The 16,575-nt window shown below is 35.2% G+C and overlaps 1 protein-coding gene across 16 annotated transcripts in view; it reads right to left on the reverse strand.

Annotated features, from left to right (window-relative positions):
* SLIT2 (slit guidance ligand 2) overlaps window positions 1–16,575 on the reverse strand; it is a 256,661-nt gene that overhangs the window by 3,984 nt on the left and 236,102 nt on the right. For all 16 annotated transcript variants that reach the window (XM_035323812.1, XM_035323806.1, XM_035323807.1 and 13 more), the window contains 5 exons: window positions 15,436–15,573; window positions 15,104–15,344; window positions 14,653–14,783; window positions 10,478–10,632; window positions 3,292–3,580 (listed from right to left, as the gene is read on the reverse strand). In XM_035323812.1, coding sequence (XP_035179703.1) covers window positions 3,292–3,580; window positions 10,478–10,632; window positions 14,653–14,783; window positions 15,104–15,344; window positions 15,436–15,573 — 954 coding nt within the window. The remainder of the gene's footprint in view (window positions 1–3,291; window positions 3,581–10,477; window positions 10,633–14,652; window positions 14,784–15,103; window positions 15,345–15,435; window positions 15,574–16,575) is intronic.

Below are 16,575 nucleotides of genomic sequence, written 5' to 3' on the forward strand. Positions count from 1 at the left end.
ACCCAAAGGATTTAAACTAGCAACTCTCTCCATTGGGCTGTTGCAAACATTTGGGGCAGGCTCAGATTGTTGTTAGACAAAAAGGCTGTGAGTTAAGCTGCATCTTTTAAGTTCTGATTGTACAGCATGGGAACACAAAGCTAGTCTTTCTTCTCTGAGAGAAATGGTGTTTGCCAAAGGAAAGATGTCTAATTACCTGTTCCTAGGTATAAGCTGAGGATTAGGGAAACTGATCTTCTGAAAGCATCACCAAAGACTTGCAATAATAACACTTCCCTTTGTTCATTTGGTGGCCCACGGTCAGTAACTTTCTTCCTAGAAATAATGTCATTTCCTTTAACTGTTGTCTCACACAAGTTTTCTATCTATGTACTGTTTTGTAAGGAGACAGCAAAGATTCCTCTGCAGGAAGGAATGCAATCCTGACACTCAAGGTCATGGTCACTGTAATGTTTTTCCTCCCTGTACTGTAAGATCTCTGAGCCCACAGACTCCTTAGCAGTTTGTGGCAGGCACATAAATAAGTAAATAAATGAAAAGCTTTGGATGAAAAATAAAAAATACATTCAATCTAAAATAAAATACTTTGTTTCAATTTGGAAGATGAAGAAAAAAAAAAAAACAATGTCATTTCATAGTAAAAGAAGAGTTCTGGTAAGAACATCTCATTTTCAAATTTTTTAGATAATAGTATTTCCGGAAACATTTTCCTTTGTACTCTACTTTGTACTCTACAATAAGAATTATGGTGAAATCGAATAGAATGCACATTTTTTAACTTTGACAAAATTGACTTAGATATTAAAAACCTTTTTTAGTTTAAAATGTCACCAAGTTCCACTCACTGATGACAGCTATGCTACTGTTCTCTATCTGTACCCTTTATTCTGCCCAAGTGCTTTACCATGGTGTTAACTAGAAAGAAAAAGAGTATGGGAAGACACTCTCAGCACAGGATTTTCAAATGGTGCAACACACAGCCTCCATCCACATATCCAGTTTGGGATTAATCACTGCAGATGTGAAATTTAACTAGTGGTTTAAGCACCTCCAAGTTCCTCATTATGCAAGATGATTAAATCTTAACTAATGCCAAATCTTTTACTTTTGCTTCCACGTGTTCTTTGAAGGATTTCATTAAAAAAAAAAATCATCTTCAGACTGTACTGCAAGGAACATCAAGCTAAGTGCAAACGTTCAGGCACAGTTTCAGCTTATCTAATTTTAGGTACCTATGTCAGGCACTCCTTAGATTTGTAATTGCCATAGGCTCCCCACACACTCATGAAGAAAAACAAGCTTATCCATAAGGTGATTAGACCACTTGAGGTCTAATTTACTCTTCAGAAATGTGTTTCTTCCTTTAGCAACTATCTAGCAAACTTTGGTCACTTTGTTCCTAACTCAAGCATCTTGATTTATGTAAAATAAATCAAAGTCCTAAGCTTTTTATGGTGTGCAAGGATCTCTAAAAGATCTCCTACATTTTCAAAACAGAGGTCACTGTAGTAACTCTGTTTCTCAGATAAAGTGGAACATCATATTGTACTAAGCAGACAAAATGCACCTATTCAATAGGCAGGATTTAGAGGTGCATCAAGAAATCAAATCCCCCAGAAACTAAAGAAGAGAAACCTCCTTCATTCCAAATAAAGAATTTTGGTTTGGCTTTCTCTGCTAAAAGCTCACAGCACTATATAAAACTGAAACAAAAACAATACTTGCAAGAGCTAACAAAATACTAATATTGTGCTCACTTAATTCCATCCATGAAAGAAATTCCAAATTGTATGTTTCTGATACTTGCCAAGTTTTGTAATTGATGGCAAGAAGTACTCAGTTTGGGTATAGATGCATATAGTTGTAAGAATCTATATATAATCTCATTTTTCAAAGATACTTCAAATAAATTATCTAGGTTCTCTTATAGCACTTAATGATGCAGATCCTTATTTTTAACTCCTAAGGTATAAAATGGATGTGATAGACACTGCGTTTATATTTTTTAACCTGCTGTGACTTTCTTTCTTTCTTAAGCAACTGTAAAAGCAAACAGTATAAGAAAGAAGATTCATAGACAATGAAGTGCTACAATGATATGCCTCAGAATTTCACTGCTATGCCTCTGGGAAGAGTTCAAAACTCAATTGTACTGAAACAGTCCATAACCGATGTAAACAAAGCATGCTATCTAGTGTATAAAGCTTTAAAGGGTCAGACTCTCAACACACACTATGTCAAAAGATTACTTAAATGTAATTTTATATTGGAGTCAAAATTTGTTGTATTAGAATGTCCTAGAAATCTCAGGACACTGGTCATCAAAAGTCAAAAACTATATAGGCCAGAGTACTAAAAAAGTCCAGGCCAGACTACTTTACCCTTGGAAAAAAAGAAAAAAAAAAAAAAAAAATAGTGTTTACCAAACTGCAGTAAGGACAGTGGAACAGTGTCCCTTAAGGGCAGACAGAATGATATCTTTGTTGTGCGTGACCAACACAACATGAAGTACTCTGAACTTCTGAAGTTTCTGATCTTCTTGTGCTGGGAGATCATGAGCCAAGAAATTTTACTTGTCTCTGTAGCAAATCGGTAAGATAAATACACATACATATAAATACTTTCATATCTCTATATAGATACACGCACATATACATGACCCTCTCTATGAACATAGAGAAAATGTCCAATATAAAATGTTCTTTGAAGTCTATAAAAAGAATTAGCATACACATACTTAAACAGAGGTTTACCACAAAGGTAGAAATCTATTTTTCAGCCAAAACATTGGGACCAATACACCATTGGGTATTGTGGAAATATGAAAACTATTAGATACATCCATTGTATCAAGGTTTGACAACACTTTAAATAATAATAATTGTATTTCCCCATTTCTATACAATTATAATCATTTTTTTTTTCATTTGCAAATTCTTTGAAATTATTTTTGTGTTAAGTATCATACCAATAGTTGCACTTGCATCACCATTACTCATTACATAACTAGCCAGTACAGAAGTATGTAGGAGCACAGACTCCAATTATATCCCATGTTAAGGCTTTAGGCAGAACTACAGTGTGATGTGTGTATCTGCTCCCCTAAACAGGGAACTTTTTCATTAAGTTTATGGAAAGAATACACTATATTCTGGATGCTGTTTTCACTTTTACATGCTCAGTGTATTTTGTTTCTTGTTGAAAAAAGAGTGAACTTTTATGAAAAAAATATACATTAGAGGATAATTATATGCATATTACACTATTATTTTGTCTTGAGGAAGGACATACTTATTTCCGAGACATGGGTCATTAGTTTGTTGATCACAGAGGGGTCCAGTCCATCCTCCTTCACACTCACAGGAAAAGCCTGACTGGCTGGTAGCATGGCATGTTCCATGCACACAAACTTTCTTATGACAAGGCTCGCAACCTGGCAGAATTCCCACTTGCAGTGGCACATTTCTGAAATCCTGGAGTTCACTGTTGATATACAGATTACGGATGCAACCATGGAAGCTTGTGCCATTCTGGCCTGGAGACTGGCGTAAAGCTGCAATGTTATTTTTCACAGGCATGCCTAGGAAATGAACAGTAGCAAATAATCAATACATTTTTGGTACAGTTTTCTATACCATTTTCATTATTTTTTAATACATTAAATATATATATACTTATAAATATATATATAAATAAAATATAATAAAACATATAAAATATAAATAAATATATATACTAAATATATAAATATAAATATAAATATATATTTTAATACATTAAATATATATATATACTTATTCCTAATTAATTCTGTGCCTACACAGAATTCCTAATTAATTCAGCCTACAACAATGTGCAATGAGCTAGCATTTGGAAAATGTCCTGGTTGTCAAGCATGCATGAAAACCAACTCTAAAACTGTTAAGTCTTTAGCTCCAACTAAAGAGATGAATATAGGAGTTCATACAGGAAGGTCACAACTGTGAAAAGGTTTGGGTACATGACTGTTATTGGTGTAATGAAATTAAGTCTAAGATATTGTCTGAATCTTGAAAAAAAAAATGTTGAAATGTAGCATTTTACAAAAATAATGCATCAACTGCTAAGATGCTCAAATCCAGAAAAATTTAGTAGGACCAGGTCATCAATTTGGAGCTGGCATACACATTTTGAATGTGAAATTTTGCTAGTGAATATTCTTTAAAAGAAAAGCTCAAGTGAGGGAGGTTTCATTACTTTCAAAAATACTTTTGTTCAGTATGCCTTAGAAGAAGATTAATAAAAAAGCCACTCATAGTTTGTTATTACCATTGCAATCAAAGATAGACAATAATAACAATAATTCAATATCAAAATACTTATTTGTAGATATTTATAGGTAGTACAAATGCTCATTATTTTCAGAATATTTCCTTTGTTGTAGTCTATAATTGTAAGTGGGATTGGGTCAGGAGTCACACATATGTAATTTAGTTATCATTCCTTTGGGTTACTTTAGTAATTTCTGACAATTCAGACAAACACTACTCTTAAACGTTGTTTCCTTTTAAAAATAAAGCTTTTTCTCCTATTATTCTGCCTTTCTATTTTTTTAAAATTTATTGCCAACATTTTGCCCTATATTAATTAGTCCTTAAGACATTAAATTCAAATAATTAATGCACAAATCTTCAGTGTCTCCTGAGACTAATAAGTAAAGGAAATCAGTGTATTGAGCATTAAAAAAAAAAAAAAAAAATTGTTTACCTGAAAACAAATATGTTCGTTACCTGCATAGGTGAATTCATAGGCAAAATTAACAGTTTTAATTCTGGTACTTAGTAAGATAATGAGAGAAAGATCTAATGTTCTGCACTGTTGCTCCTTAACCCTGTAAACTTCTAATATTTTTATACAGTTACTCAGAATGAACAGTTAAGAGTACTGTGGAATGCCTGTGCAACTGAATGAAGTAGACCTGCCTTTCATTTACACGTTATAATTTCATTGGGCTATTCTACAGTTATTATAGGAATTAATAATATTGTATCTATACTGCTGAAGGCTTAATCTTCTCTGATCTTATCACCTAAGTAAAATAGACTTAGGATTATTATATTAAAGGACTCAGACTGCAAACAATCATTAATTTCCATTTCCTCAAAACTATTTGCTGTATTTCCAAAATTTAGAGTCAAGGCAAAGTCATGATGGACTCTTAACCACAAAGTTTCCCTTGAAAGCAACACTCAGCAAACATTTAGGCATATGACTTGAGCCACCTAATAGGAGAATAGATGCACTGAATTTATCCATTGCAAACTAAGTATATTAATACAATGCTAAACTAGATATATGCAAGTGTCAGGAATTTTAGATATGACTTATGGGAAGCATATAAGAATATATCACACAATAGAATATGAGGTATATGACACATGTTTCAGAGAAATTTTTCTCTGTGATTTCTAATGCGGAAGACATTTTGAAAAATATATGCAAGCTTTTAGCCTGTACAGTTTATACTTCTAGCAAGTTAGCAAGTGTTAGAAGACCAAAATGTGTGCAAATGCTGCTCCTTTTCTTTAGAAATATTTCTCTGACAATTTTTAGACAAAACTTTATCATTTAGGAAATAACTGCCACGGAAATGATGCAGACATATTTCAGCTGTATTTTCTGAGAGGTAAGAGAGCGGCTTTGACATTGTCCCTCCTTTCTACTCTCCTTTATGCTTTTGGTCACAGAACCTGCTAAGTTACCAAATCTACTGCCCAAGGAAGCAGATGGTAAGGGCTCTATTAAATAACAGGCATACAATAACACTGTCAAAATGAAGGACACAGAGAAGGATACAGAGAAGGCAGAATATAAAGAATTAAATTTAAAGGATACAGAGAAGGTAGAATTACTGAATGCCTTCTTTGCTTCAATCTTCACTGCTAAGACCAGCCTTCAGGAATCTCTGACCTTAGAGACAAGGGGGGAAGTATGGAGAAAGGAGGCCTTTCCCTTGGTCAAAGAGGATCAGATCAGAGATCTCTTGGGCAAACTTGATACTCACAAATCCATGTGAGTATCCCAGATGGGATGCATCCACTAGTGCTGAGGGAGCTCATGGACGTTATTGCTAGGCCACTCTCCATCACCTTTGAAAGGTTGTGAACAGGAGAGGTGCCTGAGTACTAGAAGAAAGCCCCTGTCACCCCAAACTTTAAAAAGGGCAAGAAGGAGGACCCAGGAAACTACAAGCCAGTCAGCCTTACCTCCATCCCTGGGAAGGTGATGGAGTCACTCATCCTGGAGGTCATCTCCAAGCATGTGGAGAATAAGAAAGAATAGCCAACATGGGTTCATGAAGGGGACATCATGCTTTACAAACCTGATAGTGTTCTATGATGGAATGACTAGCTGAGTGGATGAGGGGATAGCAGTGGATATTGGTTTCAGTAAGGCGTTTGACCCTATCTCCGATAATATCCTCATAGGCAAGCTCAGGAAGTGTGGGATGGATGAATGGACAGTGAGGTGGATTGATAATTGGCTGGATGGCAGAGCTCAGAAGGATGTGATCTGCAGCACTGAGTCTACTTGGAGACCTGTAGCTAGTGGTGTCCCCATGGCATCCGTACTGGGTCTAGTCCTGTTCAACTTATTCATCACTGACCTGGACAATGGAACAGAGTGCACCCTCAGCAAGTCTGTGGATGACACAAAGCTGGAAGGAGTGGCTGATACCCCAGAGGGCTGTGCTGCCATTCAGAGGGACCCGGACAGGCTGGAGGTCTGGGCCGTGAGGAACCTCATGAAGTTCAACAAAGGCAAATACAGGGTCCTGCACCTAGGGAAGAATAACCCCATGCACCAGTACAGGTTGGGAGCTGACCTGCTGGAAAGCAGCCCTGTGGAGAACGACCTGGGAATCCTGGTGGACAGCAGGTTAACCATAAGCCAGCATTGTGTCCTTGTGGCCAAGAGGGCCAGTGGTATCCTGGGGTGGTTAGGAAGAGTGTTGGCAGCAGGTTGAGGGAAATGATTCTGCCCCTCTACTCATCCTGGAGAGGTCTCACCTGGAGTATTGTGTCCAGTTCTGGGCTCCCCAGTATAAGAGAGACATGAAGCTACTGGAGCAAGTCCAGCAGAGGGCTACAAAGATGATTACAGCACTGGAGCATCTGTCATATGAGGAGAGGCTGAGAGAGCTGGGCCTGTTTAGCTTGGAGAAGAGAAGACTGAAAGGGGATCTTATGAATGTATACAAATATCTGAAGGGTGGTTGTCAAGATAATGGAGCTGTACTCTTTTCAGTGGTGCCCAGTGACAGGACAAGAAGCAATGGGCACAAACTGAAACACGGAAGTTCCACCTGAATATGAGAAAATATTTCTTTACTGTAAGGGTGACAGAACACTGGAAAAGGTTGTCCAGAGAGGTTGTGGAGTCTCCCTTCTTTAGAGTTATTCAAAACCTGCCTGGATGCAATCATGTGCAACATGCGCTAGGTGACCCTACTTGGCAGGGGGGTTGGACCAGATGATCTCCAGAGGTCCCTTCCAACCTCAACCTTTCTGTGTGATTCTGTGAAAATGAGCATCTCATTAAGAAGCTGCTAGAGCAGAGCAGCTGCAAATGAAAAGCAGCTGATGCCTTACCTGTGTCAGAAATAGCGACTTCTGTGAAACAAGATGTCACTCTCAACTAGTAAAATATACTCTAATTTCTGAAAGTAGAATATGAAGTATCAGTGAAGCCTGTGACCCTGTTGAAGAGAGAAGAAAGTTTCTCCCTTTAGACTTCTTACCAAAAGCCATAGGCTTTCAGTAAGATTTACTGAGATCTATTATAGAACAACTGAAAAATATCTAGTGTATGGTCTGACTTCAAAAGAGAGCCACAGAGTTCGAAAAAACATCACACACACACACACAAAAGTATAAATTGATTACCCCCCTTTCTGTAAAAAATAGATTAAATTACCCTCTTCCCAACCAGCCAAAATAATCGTGACCCAAGAATAGCTTTGTCAAAAGAGAGAGAGAGAGAGAACCATACAAGGACTTGCTGTCAAGTCTGAATTTCATTCATGCTGCCAGCTGAGGTGATGCTTACCAGAAATGCCATTTTAACAGAAAGGTGATAAGAGTAAGTGTAAGCTACATGATGATATAGGTGTCAAACTAAGACTTTGGCAAAGACAAGAATACTGCATAAAATTCTAGTGAGAATTTGAGTTCTTAACTGAAGGAAATGTGTGATCAAATTCTTTAAAAATTCTACATAGATTTGGGTACAAAAAAAATGAATGAATCTCAAAAAGATGAGTAACATAAAAATACAAGAGTGAAACTCAACAACTTAACCATCTGAGAAACTTTAAAGAAGATAAATATAAAAATATAAGGAACATAAAAGCGTTTTTTTCATTTTTTTTTCTTCAAATAACACATTGTATATAACACACTTGTAATAGTGGTTTTCATTCTGATTTGGACCAACATTTTCTACAATAGCTGAAAGAATTTTTCTGCTTGGATCCTGAATGTGAAGAACAGAAATAGAGGGAATGCAGGACATCTCTAAAGCATATGCTTTATGATGAAAAAGACTCCTGCTCTTAGGAATCAGACCGCAGTAGGAAAAGGTCATTTCTGAAAATAATTTCTTTTGATACCTCAAGAGGATGATGCAGATTAATGTGATTCTTCTCACAGAGACACAGACCTGCAAGGTGAAGAAGCAAGGAAGAGAACCATATGTCACAAATCAGTAAGTGTTAGCCCTGCACAAAATAAATGCTTGTACTTGGCATTTCATTAAAAGATGCCCACAACAGATAGGGCAATCATTCTGCACTAATCTTAATTTTCAAGAAGTGGTAAAACTGGTCTTAGTAGTCATTAAACAACAAATGGATGTTGACAATACAAGTAAGGAAGCACATAGCATCTTCTGAGAATACAGGACCATCTCTCCTTCCAAAAAAATGTGACACAGGACACTATATAAATAACACTGCGGAAATGATAACAGATGAAAAAATAGATACGCTTCCACAACACAATCCTCCTTTGAAGATGTGTGATACAAGGCAATTTTAAAGGCAGCTCATATATTTCATAACAATTATTTTCTTTGCTGGTATGACGAGCAATGAATAATATTGAATTTTCTCCTGTACTTCTTTTCATCTTAGACAGTAGGAGGCAATGACCAAATCCAAAAAGACATGACAAAATACCTGAAGTGTTTCAAAGGAAGAGTGGTGATTTTTAGAGACAAAATTCATCCCTCATCTCTTGCAGCTGAGGCACTTGTTACTCTGGTTTTATGGGAGAAATAGACTATTCTTGATCAGAACAAAAGGAACTTTCTGTTTGTCTTTCCCATTACAAAGAAATCTAAGAAGCTGCCTTGAGGTCTTCTGTATTTAGAAATATTAGAATATTTAGAAAGAGGATAAAACCTTTGATAGAGAAAAAAGGTGACTGATGAATGTACTATTGGTGGTATAACCTTTATTTTTGCAGAGAGTGAACATGTTCAAGTCAAAAAAGCTTAGACACAAAAGAGTTCTTAAGAACTGGACAACACTACAATGATAAAGACAAAGAAAGTATGTATTCTTCTTACAGAAAGAACACATCAGAAGGAGACTCCTTAGAAGTCTCCCATAAGAGTGTGAGGTTAAACTAAGTAGAAGTTGAGGACTGGTAAAAAATTGACACCAATTAACAACCATGCTGAAGCTCTGATTATTAAGAATGACACCTGCTGCCCATGATGGTGAAAATGTACAAAGTGGTGTCTGAAGTTTGTGACTCTTAACCTAGGTTATGAAGGCCCATCAAAAATTCAGCAAAAACTGCTGTTTAAAAATGGGCTTGAATCCATAATTCTATACAGTAAATCACAGAAAATAATCAGAAGTGTTCTGTGTTTATCTACACAATAACATAATACCAGTTTTACTGAAAGAATGATTTCTTCGCAAACCAAACAAAACCAAACCAAAAAACTCCCCAAACAACCCTGCCACATAATGTATGGCAACTATCCAGTCTGTTCCCATCTTACCAAACCAAAGAACCAATAACTCTTATCAGCCCTATGCAATAAGATCTCAAGACAGAAATTATACTTCAGGTCTTTATATCTTGCTATCATTTCCTGCAGATACCTGTACAGTGAAATAGAAATGTAAAACATGACCAAAACAGAATGCTACCATTCTACCCTTTCTGAATAGGCATTATTGAATCTTCAGGTAGCTAAATGATGTGCACTTCTTCCTTACAATAAAAAGCTACAATGAACAGTAGAAAATTACAGCATTATTTATTTTTAGAGTACTAGCCACTCTTCCAGTACTATTTGTTAAAATTGAAACTATTGAGATCAACTGCTCAAAATTCACTTTAAAGTGTTATCTCAATGAATAAGTCTCTTACTATGTATTTATTAATGTATATTACCAGACAAAATTAGCTGATTCTCTTACCTCCTACATACAGTGGAGAGTCAAAATTCAGAGTGGACTGCTTGGACAAATTGGTAATTATCTTGGGACTTCCTCCATCAACAGACAAAGACAGAATCTGATCCATGGCTAGCAGCTCCACAATGTGGAAATTGCCATCATTAATAGTTTCCACACTGCAAAATAAATATTAAACATTTAATTCTGGTTAGAACCATTCTGATCTTTCACTTTAATAGTTAGTACAACTTCAGAACAAAACTTCTCCAGGACTACAGTTTCTGGAAAACTAGATTGTACTAGGACACACAGGCATGCATAAGAGTCAATACGTTATATTCCTTCAATATCACTCTATTAGTAATATGCATTGTAGTTAATAGCCACTTTTCATTGTCATTCCTGTCCTCATCAAATCATAAACTGTGAAAATACAGATGATATTCTAAACATGAGTTGAAATACATTTACTAGGCAGAAAGCCAAACACATAAACAGTTTGTATTTCTTATACAACAATGTGATTTTTCAATATGTGTGTATGTGTATCCTACACGTTGCAAAGTAGTGAGTTTACATATTCTGCAAGTATGAAGGCTTGAGTTGACTCCAGTGATATATAAACCTATAGTTTCATGGAATATGGAACTACATCTAACTTTAGGCCTGCCAGAGAAAATCACATCATTGGTCTGGGCAGCTCTACTGATGCTAGCAATAAGATAATTTGTTGTGTTTATTAGGCCTGTTTATTTCTGTGTTTAGTTTCTGGCTTGTACTGTGATTGTCTTACTGTCTTTGTTGTTGCTGTTGTTTTGCCTACGTATACCATTTCCTTCTGCTTACTAACAATATATGAACCCACTAGCAGGAGAATGCCTGAAATGTTTCATACAGAGAAGGCTTTCTTCAAATGTGTTACTTATGCTGTGCAAGGACAAGCCTACACATTAATGTTGCTAAGTACAAGAAATGGCTGTCTGTACTTCCAGCGTCAATACTATACAGTAAATATTTAAGTGCAGGGTAGCTACTCTGCACTTAAGCACAGTTTAGGTACATCAGAGAAGTAAGTCTCTGAATTGAGTAATTCCAGGTCTGAATACATCATTATACTTGTATTACTTCTAGCCTATTTTTAATTGGAGTTAAGAGCTGAATGTATGAGTGTATGGAAGTTATGACAATGAGCTGTAGTCCAGAGACCTGACATAACCATTCCCATGGCAGCATCTATTTGCTTTAGAATGCCATCAGATAGGTTAGCTTAAGCCTTTGAAATGTAAATTAAATGATCCAATTGTATGATGTTAGGCTGAGATGGACAGTCATATAGACAGTAAGCTCTTCTTATTACAAAACCAGTATAAAGGAAAATGATTATCTTTCTAAATCTCTGGGCAAAAATCAAAGAAATTACCTTATAACATCTTTAATGATGTTTTAATTAACCTAACTGCTTTTGCCCTGGAACAGATCAGAAACACTCACAGAGTCGTTTACAATTGTGATACATTAAGCTGCTTCTTAGCTATTTATTACCAACTTCAGCTATGGAGACAAGCCCAGACCCATATGGATATAAGATCTGCATAGTAGCATGCATGTTTTACATAAGCTGAGCTCTACATGAATAGACAAACATACAATGCAGACACTGGCAGAATAAGCAGTTTTTGAGAATGGGCAGGAGGGTGGACTGACTGAGAGTTTCAATGGGGGGAAGAAAAAGGTGGAGTTTATCATTCCTAAAGAGTATGGTCTATCCAAATCAGTAGCGGTTGCTTGTTGTGGTCAAGCAATAAGAAAAATGACAGGATAAATTTAACACATTTCAATGAATCCAGAAAAAAAAAAAAAAAAAAAAAAAAAAGTTGTTACAAGAATTAAAATTGGATACGACTTTTTGACTCAAGTAAACAAGAAGCCCAGATATAATGTTCTTATTCCAAGGCAACTTATGTTAGTTTACAACTTATCAACCTTTCACACTACAGTATTTAAAAGGATGAGAGCAACACAGAACATGTGTTTTTATAGAAAGAGGTCATTATTCCAGGGAAGTATAAAACATAATGTGTAAAGAGCATGTGTTTATTAAAAGCTTCTAGTTTTTAACTGTTTCACTAGTAAAAATTTACTGCAGAAAGAGGAGCTCTCCTAGCTAAGAGTGGTTTAAATTAAAGGGGAAATAAACACAAAGCATATCTGTGCAATATTTCCTGCCAATGCACTTACATTACTTCTAGCCCATTTCCCACTGGAGAATTAAGAGCTGAATGCATAGATCCTAATGAAAAGCTGTAAGAAAAACTGATTTAAAGCTTCTGGAACTCTGTAGAAGAATAATGATTTGTGAAGAAATATTCCCATATTTCCAATAAATATATGATGAAAACTGTTTTACAAAATGAATAGTTTTATATATATATATACACATGCATATTAAAAACAAACAAAACATTTCACATTTAAAAATGGATGTCCAGACCAAACAAAACCCAAGTGGATCAACTTTTCCAAATTAACCATCTCCAATGAGTTGATGTTCATTATTGATCTAGGCACTGCCATCATCTTATCTTGTTACTCATATTTACTTACGAGTGTTTTGGGGATGGTGGCTCTTCCTGCAGTCAACTCCCATTGGTAAAGCAGTTCTCATTCACTCTACGAAGCTAGACTGCTGTTATTGTTCATTCTCCATATTTACCATGATTAAATCATCTGTTTGTAACTTTGTTTTATTGCTACTACAAGCACCTCTGCAGGCCTTAAAGCTCCCACTTGACACCTTCTCAACGCACCATTTCTTGACTGCCATTTATATAATAAAACTTTATTTTAAGTTGGTTTAATCTCTCTACTCTTTTTGTTGTTGTTGTTTGTTTTTGACTTCTGTTTCAGGCATCTCATCTTTGCTTAGTGAAGTGCAGCTTGCCTTACTCTTTTTTGCAATTTTAAATTTCTGTTAAATATTTAAATCCTCTGTAAAGTCAAATCCTATTTTTAATATAAGACAATATATACAATTAAAATACATATAGTATTTCCACAGGTTAAACCATCTAATGGAACTGTAAACAAAGTTTTAAATTATATATTGCATCAGAAAACAGGAGCAATCTTCAGATCCTTCTTGTAAAAGGATATGATTTTATTAATTAACTTAGTATTTTTTTTTCCCCGTGGAACACTACTAAAACCACAGTTCCCTTGCTGTTATTACCTAAGAAAGTTTAGCATTGTTTCCCTGTTACACAGACCTAAGATTTTGATTTTATATTGCCATTTGGATGCAATCATTTATAAAAATCATTTACTTTCAATGTCATATCAGAACAGTGTCAGCTACTAGAATTACCAGCAAGCAAATACTCACTAGATATAGTTTTACAATGTAAGATGTGTAAATATAGAAAATGAAGATTTGGGGAAAACTAATATTAACACTACTGGATGTATTTGTAACAATAGGTGAAGTGATGCCTGTTGTCTTTTTGCTCACTCTTGCCATGTCTGTACGCAAATCCTTGAAAAGAGTGACAAGAAAACCTGGGAAATTCAGTTAGTATTTTTTTTCAGAAAATCAGAGAAATTTGACTTAAGAAACAGATGTGGATTCTATCTCTTGATGACTTTGGAAGCAAAAAACATTTATTTTTTAAGGGTTGTGCCTTTTTTAGAATCAAATTTTTAGCTTTCTCCTCTCTTGCCAGGGAAAAGTCCCAATTTTTAAGACTGCCTAACACAGAAAAGAAACTAAACTGCCATTTCATTTCTGCTTATGCAGTATAGTTGTATAGTTCTGCACTTTACCCTGCATGCTAGAAAACTATTTGGCAGTAACAACATGGGAAAAAAAACAAACAAAACAAAACAAAACAAAAAAAACCTTTCACATGTGAGTTTTACACAAATGTATAAATATTCTGTTGAAAGGCTAACTCCTACTCAGTTTTAATGGATCAAATAATGTATTATCTTTTTGACATGTGCATTAGAGTTATTTTCAAAGCAAGATAATGTCTTTTGGCAATGTTTTAATTATGAAATATCTGAAAATACATTAAATTGCATGTAGTAGTTCTTTTAACCATCTATTCAAAATACGTGATTTTGATATAAAAATGAAGACATGTTTTGTTTCAGTTACTTTTTTTTTTCTTAATTTTTATTTTTAAATCTGTGTTCACCTGTAAATCGCAGAGGCTGGATAAGATCCTGTGTCATAACTGACCCTCACTCTACCACGGTACAGCTCTACTGCTATATGATCTTTATCACCTTTGTAGAGAAGGATCCCACTGTCTTCATCCGTGGCAATCTAATTAAAAGAAAGAAACACTTAGAACTAAAAATATTAAATCAAAATGCTGTAGCAAGTGAATTTCTGAATTTACTGCTATAGCCTATTACTTTACTGTGAAATTCTTCCTTCACTGACAACATGACAAAATTCTTTCTCTTCCAATCAATAAGCCCATACTTCAGTATGATAGAGTTATTCGAGTGTTCTTACTTATTTTTAGTTTAAACTGTGAAAAGCTGTTTAAGTGAGCCAATACATTTTGGGTATTTTTCCACACTATGAAAGATCATTTACACCATTTTCCAGATTAGAATCTGCAACAGAAGCAGTCTTACCTGAAGAGTGATATTGGTTTGGGGACGTATCTTAGCTGAAGGAATTTGTAGATAGGATTCTTTGTTGACAAAATTTATACTGATCAGTTTTTCACATTTCTCACCCTGGTAGCCTGATAAACACTGGCAGATTGGTTCACTCTCTTTTATAATACACTGGGCTCCATTTTGGCATTCATAATTATCACAAGGACTGGTGCGAGGTAAAACCATTGGCGGCGAAAACTCACAAAACAAGCCACTAAATACAAATAGAAAAATCAGTATTTCAAAAAAATAAAATGTGACTTAGAAAGACACACATGTTTTTATTGTCTTCAGATCTTCCTCACCTGTATCCTTCCGGGCAAATGCATGTGTACCCGTTAACTGCGTCAGTACACTGTGCTCCATTTTTACATTTGTTGTCCTGGCAGTCATCAAAGTCAATATCGCAATGTTCACCTACATATCCAGGTGTGCAATCACATCTGTGCAACAGGAAAGCAAGTTGGATAACACAGTGCCTCTTAATAATAGTGTGCTTATGACAAAACTAAGAGCCTACTGAATTGTTTAAAACTCGAGGGAAAAAAATTAATTACGGTGACGTATATAAAAACTATGTAGCTTAATCATGTTATTATTTGGATAATCTACAATGCATGGAATCCAGGTTTGCCAGTTACACATGCTTACTCATTATCTGACATTATATCAAATAATTTGTGTCTTAAAATCTAGAGAGACCTCATGAATCATTTTGACAGTTCTTCTTGGAATTTATGAGTAATGCAGAAAGTTAAGGGATGTGGTAAGTGGCTGTGAACACTAAAAATAATCAATTATGCTTAGTTGCTGAAACTGAGAAAAATAATCCAATGTTTCTGTTATACTGATGAATATTTCCTTTGTCAACTGAGCAACTAGGATTGGGCCAATGATCCATTTATTCAGTTTATAGGTTATTCATAGTTGTTTTTTTTTTTTTCCACTAGAAGCTCAACCAGACAAATAGCTGCATGGTTAGTGGACTAACAGTAAGTCTCAAAACACACCCTATCCCTTCCTGGGACCCAAATCCCCACTGGACTGGAAACTTCACATTATCAAAATAGTATGTATTTTTTGTTTTTGTTGTTGTTATTATTATTATTAATAATATTTTACTCATACATGCTAATGGTATTTCTGCAGGGAATTATCATATGTTAGACTGAGTGAATGCTCAGAACTCTATGAAAAATGAATGGAAAGGATTACTAATTCATACATTCATGCTTTTCTTTTTATTAAGATGTATGTGATTGATTTCATCAGACCTTGTGATCATCAGACCTTCTTGATGTTGTTTCTTCTTGTATCTAAGACTTGCTCTAAAGAGCCAAGAGTCATTTCAAATAACTGTGTAATGTTAAATTAAGTACTTCAGTAAAGTATGTTCCAATTTTTGTTCAACAAATATGAATAAGAAAATGGAATGAAGAATAAAA

The sequence above is a fragment of the Oxyura jamaicensis genome, chromosome 4, assembly GCF_011077185.1.
Source record: "Oxyura jamaicensis isolate SHBP4307 breed ruddy duck chromosome 4, BPBGC_Ojam_1.0, whole genome shotgun sequence".
Taxonomy (NCBI): Eukaryota; Metazoa; Chordata; class Aves; order Anseriformes; family Anatidae; genus Oxyura; species Oxyura jamaicensis.